The sequence below is a fragment of the Orycteropus afer genome, unplaced genomic scaffold, assembly GCF_000298275.1.
Source record: "Orycteropus afer afer isolate SDZICR_OR568_19922 unplaced genomic scaffold, OryAfe1.0 scaffold00354, whole genome shotgun sequence".
Classification (NCBI taxonomy): Eukaryota; Metazoa; Chordata; class Mammalia; order Tubulidentata; family Orycteropodidae; genus Orycteropus; species Orycteropus afer.
In genome coordinates, this window is record NW_006921941.1 from 2,761,130 (window position 1) to 2,765,988 (window position 4,859).

At 44.6% G+C, this 4,859-nt stretch overlaps 1 protein-coding gene across 1 annotated transcript in view; it reads right to left on the minus strand.

Annotated features, from left to right (window-relative positions):
* Positions 1-1,905: 1,905 nt before the first annotated feature.
* The window catches only part of LOC103207127 (retinol dehydrogenase 12-like), a 23,636-nt gene continuing 20,682 nt past the window's right edge, over positions 1,906-4,859 (minus strand). Inside the window, exons 4-6 of the mRNA XM_007952672.1 lie at positions 2,834-3,022; positions 2,226-2,332; positions 1,906-2,094 (exon numbers count right to left, since the gene is read on the minus strand). Of these exons, the coding sequence (XP_007950863.1) occupies positions 1,906-2,094; positions 2,226-2,332; positions 2,834-3,022 (485 nt within the window). The remainder of the gene's footprint in view (positions 2,095-2,225; positions 2,333-2,833; positions 3,023-4,859) is intronic.

A 4,859-nucleotide genomic window follows, 5' to 3' on the forward strand; every position in this document is an offset into this window, starting at 1 on the left:
GGACAGCAGAAAGTCCACAGCTCAAGTTGTCTCCCTCCTTGCTGTTTCCCTTCCTAGTCATAGGCCACCAGAGCAGTTGTCCCTGCAGCCCTTGGTGACCGAGACTAATCTTTAGGTCAATTCTCAGGTGCCAACACCACTTGGAAATATTCAGGCTGTTGATCTCATCAGAGTATCTGATAGTCTGCAGCTCCGACCATCTCTGTACTCACTGTTTTCGTTCAGGTTTTTCCACTAGTTGGTGCCTAATCCACTTCCGTATAGTTCCTTTCAAAGCTCAGGGCTCCAGGATTATCTTCTGCAGCTCTGTCAATTGGTTTTTCCTTCCTTTGTTAAAGAGGGTCTGTGTTGCTTGTCTGCCTATTCCTCCATCTTACCAGAAGTTCCTCCAGTCATATTTTGAGGGCCTTCCAACCTGAGGGGTTCATCTCTGGCACTATATCAGACAATGATTTGGGGCTATTCATTAAGTTTTCCAGTAATATATCAAACAGCATTTTACTGCTTGTGGTAGTTCAGTTTGTGTGTCAACTTGGCCGGGCCTGGTTGAATGGTTGGGCAGCTGGATGTAGTATTCCCCATGATGAGACTGGTAATCAGCTCCATGGTGGAATCTACTGTGAGCAGCTGAGTAGCTGCCTTTGGGTATGTGGCCTGCTTCCTGTATATAAGGAGAAACCTTGGGGAATGGTCTCTAGCTTATGGCACGCTTGGACCCTGCATGTAGCCATGGTATTGTTCAGCAGCCTGCCATGTTCTGCCAACCTTGGGACTTACAGTGGACTTGAATTGATGGCCTGCCGTGTGGTTTGGTAACATCGGACTGTGCCATTTTATTTGTTGACCTTGGGCTTGTTAGCCTCAGCATCCAGTAGCTGCCTGAGTGAAGAGATGCCTCTAGCTTCAGTGGGCCAGGAACAAGAGGCAGAGCTGAAGCCCAAGGTCAAGGGGCTTTCACACACCCCTACATCCTGGCACTTTGAACTGGGACTTAAAGCCTCCAAATTGTAAGAATATACTCCTGTTTGTTAAGGCCATCCCATTTGTGGTATATTCTTGTCAGAGTGGCACTAGGTAACTAGAACACTGCTATTCATAAGGTTTTTCACTGGCTAATTCTTTGAGAAATGGATGGCGCCTTCCTTCTTCCAAGTCTGTCTTAGTCTAAGCAAAGATAATAAGAAGATTTAAATAGATGTAGGCATAGACCTTGATCATGGTTAGGATGACTCAGTATCTTAAAGATGTCAATTCTCCCAAATAGACCTATAAATGTACTACAATCCCAACAAGATTTTTTTTTGGCAAATGAAATTTGTGTGTGTGTGTGTATACATATATATACAAACAAAGACCCCAGCAAAAAAAAAAAAAAAAAAGCAATGAATTCATATCCATACAATTCACTGTTTTTATTACATGACATATCAAAGAAGCTAGTTTGATAGGAAGGTAGAATGACAATCTGCAGGCTCGGTTACTACACCAGTTGGGAGACAACACTCTATGAGGTGTTGTCATTATATGGTGCTGTCTCTCCCACAGCCAAGAAGCACAGGCCTAGGAACCAAGAGGTGGCAGTGGAAATTTCCCCTCTTACCAGTACCCTTAATAGTCACTGGAAGGAGTTTCACTCCCCATCACCACGTTTTGGGACTTGGTAACAACTGGAGACCCTGATGCTCAAGGGATGAATGCTTCTGTTAGAGAACTGACAATAAAGTGGAAGCAGAAACTGTCCCCTGGCTATTTTGGGCTTTCATGCTACTAACCCAACAGGTAAAGAAAGTGATCATTGAACTCAACAAGGTGATTGATACTTGAAGCCAGCAAACAAAGGAATGATCAGAGTGAAGGTTAGGAGTCAGGGGAGAGTAGCTAGTTAGGATGGGGGCTCAACAAGGGTCAGTCAGTCTTGTCCAGGTTTGTTAGTTGGGCTGTGGCATTCCACAGGCTTTTGGACACTTGAGGATCCTGAGCTGGTTTAGTGGGAAGAGTTATCACACAGGAACTGTTAAAATATTTTCCAGAAATGCCATCCAGCTCCTGTGCCAAGCTCAAGTAGAGGACTGGCATTGCACCTTGCTTGGGATCCTGTAGAGACATGGAGTGGGACGAGAAAAAAAGAAGTCACCCCAGTCAGGTATTAGCCTGCTGTGGAACACACTTAGAAGCAGAAACATGTTCCACCCTCTTCAGGTTGAGTTGGCTCCTGCCATACTCACCTTGATGAAGAAGCTGAAGAGCAAGAACAGGAAGCGGTATTTCCAAGGTAAATTCCTCATGATGTTTGTATATACAATACCCGGGTGCACAGAGTTCACAGTCACACCTGAGAAGGTGGGACAGAAGTATGATGTAAAGTGAGAGGAGGATGTGGGAAACAAGGGACAAGTCTGGTTATACTGTGTGCAGTGAAGAAAAGGTACTACCAGGACTGCTTTGTAGTGGTAACCAGAGACTTTGAGGTGGTGCCAGTGACAGCAGTGCTCCATAACTTACACCAAAGGTTGTATCCAAGCCAGTCAAGAGGGATAGGTATTTGAAAGAGCTGGATGAGCTTTAGCAGGAATATGATGGATGGTATTGGTATTGGGATATACTGTTGTGGATAATAGAGAGTTGGAAAAGGCTTAAGAGGAGATGTGAAGACAGGGTTGAGAAAAATATAGGGTGCACAGATGATAAATGGAGGGGAGTAACAGCTGGTTGGGGGATATTGGGAGTATTTTATGGCCAGCACATGTTGGGAGATGTAACAGATTGGAAGGTTGTCTTGGGAGGGCAGGGAACTATATATAGTAAAGGAGTAGGGAATGCCAGAAGCAGTTACCTGTCCTTTGAAGTCTCCGAGCAAGCTCTGCAGTGAATGAGATCAACATCAGTTTGCTGCAGCAATAGTTCTGGTTGAATGTCAAAGGTCCACCAGCCCCTGTCAGGTGCTCCCCATCAATGTACCCATGTACTTGCTGAGAGGAAGACACGTTCACCACTCGAGCTGACCCTGCCTTCTGTAGAGCCCCTGGGTAGAAAGAGAACCAAAAACAAAAGTTGCTAGATATAGTGACAGAAAACCCAAAGGACAGCCCAATTGGAGAGAATTATCCTCACCATATTATGTCAATATGGGGAGAGAGATGTGTGCAACGGACTAAAGAGAACCCTGTAAATGTGGAGAGGGTGGAGGTAGTAGGAGAGGATCCACAGGAAAGGTACTATTTGTGTCAATCTTGGCAGTGAACTAAAGTTACCCAGGCTAAGAACTGGGAAAGGATATTCCAGACAGAGGGAACAACATGGACAAAAGCAGTCAGAGGGGGAAAATAGAGCATGGGCCAAGAACTACAGATAGTCTGGCTGGGAAGAGCAAAAGGTGAGGCTGTCACTCTGCAGGGGGCCTTGTTAAATCAAAACCAAACTCACTGCCATCAAGTTGATTCCAATTCACAGTGACCCCCACTGGGTTTCCAAGACTGTAAATCTTTTTTGTTTTGTTTTGTTTTGTTTTGTTGTTATTGTTTTATTGTGATTTGGGTGAAAATTTACAGAGCAAATTCACTTTCCATACAGCAGTTCACATACACTTTGTCTCATGACATTGACTACAATTTACCCCAAAGCAACAGCTTCCATCCCACTTCTTCCCCATAGTGACCTCTTCCCTGTGTCCATCCCTCCATATACTTCTGCCCTCTGACTTGTCTCCTTGTGCATAAGCAGCCCTTCTTTCTCTCATGATTGTTCTCTCCAAGGAATGTGTCTATCTCAGGTAAATGTTCAACTCATACGCCTGTCTTTGGTTTGGCTGGAAGCCACAGGTGTGGGTTCAATTCCACACCTGAAGGGCAGCTAGGGGCCATAGTCTCAGTGGTTCCACCAGGCTCTACTGGACCAGCAAACTTGGGCCCCCTTTTTTTTTTCCTCCTTATGACTTTGAGTTTTGTTCCACATTGTTCTCCCTCTCTATCCAGGATCTCCTACATAGATTCCCTTCCAAGTGGTTGACAGTGGTAGCCGGGCACCATCTAGTTCTTCTGGACTCATAGTCATATAAGCTGCAGATCAGATGGTGTACCAGTCACTAGGACTAATTATTTCCATGAATTTTTGGCTTTCTTCATTCTTCCTTGCTCTGGACGAGGAGAGACCCATCGTTGCATCTAGATGGCAGCTCGCTAGCTTTTAAGATCCCAGTCACTGCTGGTCAAAGTAGGAGGTAGAACAATGTTTTGTGTAGTATGTTATGCCAATTGAGCTTGATGTCCCCTGCGACTATGGTGCTGAGCCCACAGGTTCAACTCCTTGATCCCTCTGGGTAGCTGGCTGTGACCAAGTAGTGACTACAACCTTGCCCATTGTCAGCTCTGTTATACACTTGGGAATTCAGATCATACACAGAAACTTATAGGACCATTGTCTGCCAACCCTATACATGTTCTTGAGTACACTCCCCGCTTCAGACATACCTACTAGTTCAGCCTATCCACCCATCTATCCACCCATATACCCATGTTTGCCTTCACTAACAACGCAGTTCTGGATGTGCAAAAGTGTTCATCTTTGTTCTCTGTACCTCTCATGCACCTCTCTATGTCTTTCTCTTCCTCAATGCCACCATATTGATCACTCAAATTTGGTACATTGCCCTTCTCTTCACCCAAATCAATACTTATCTGGTAACAAACAAAGAAAATTTCCTTCCGTAGAAAAACCTTTCCTTGACTTTAACAATAACAGGCTAATACAATATTTATCCTTTTGTGATTGACTTATTTCATTCAGCATAATGTCCTCCAAGTTCATCCACGTTATGCGGTGTTTTGCAGATTCTACATTATTCTTTAGCGTTGCATAGTATT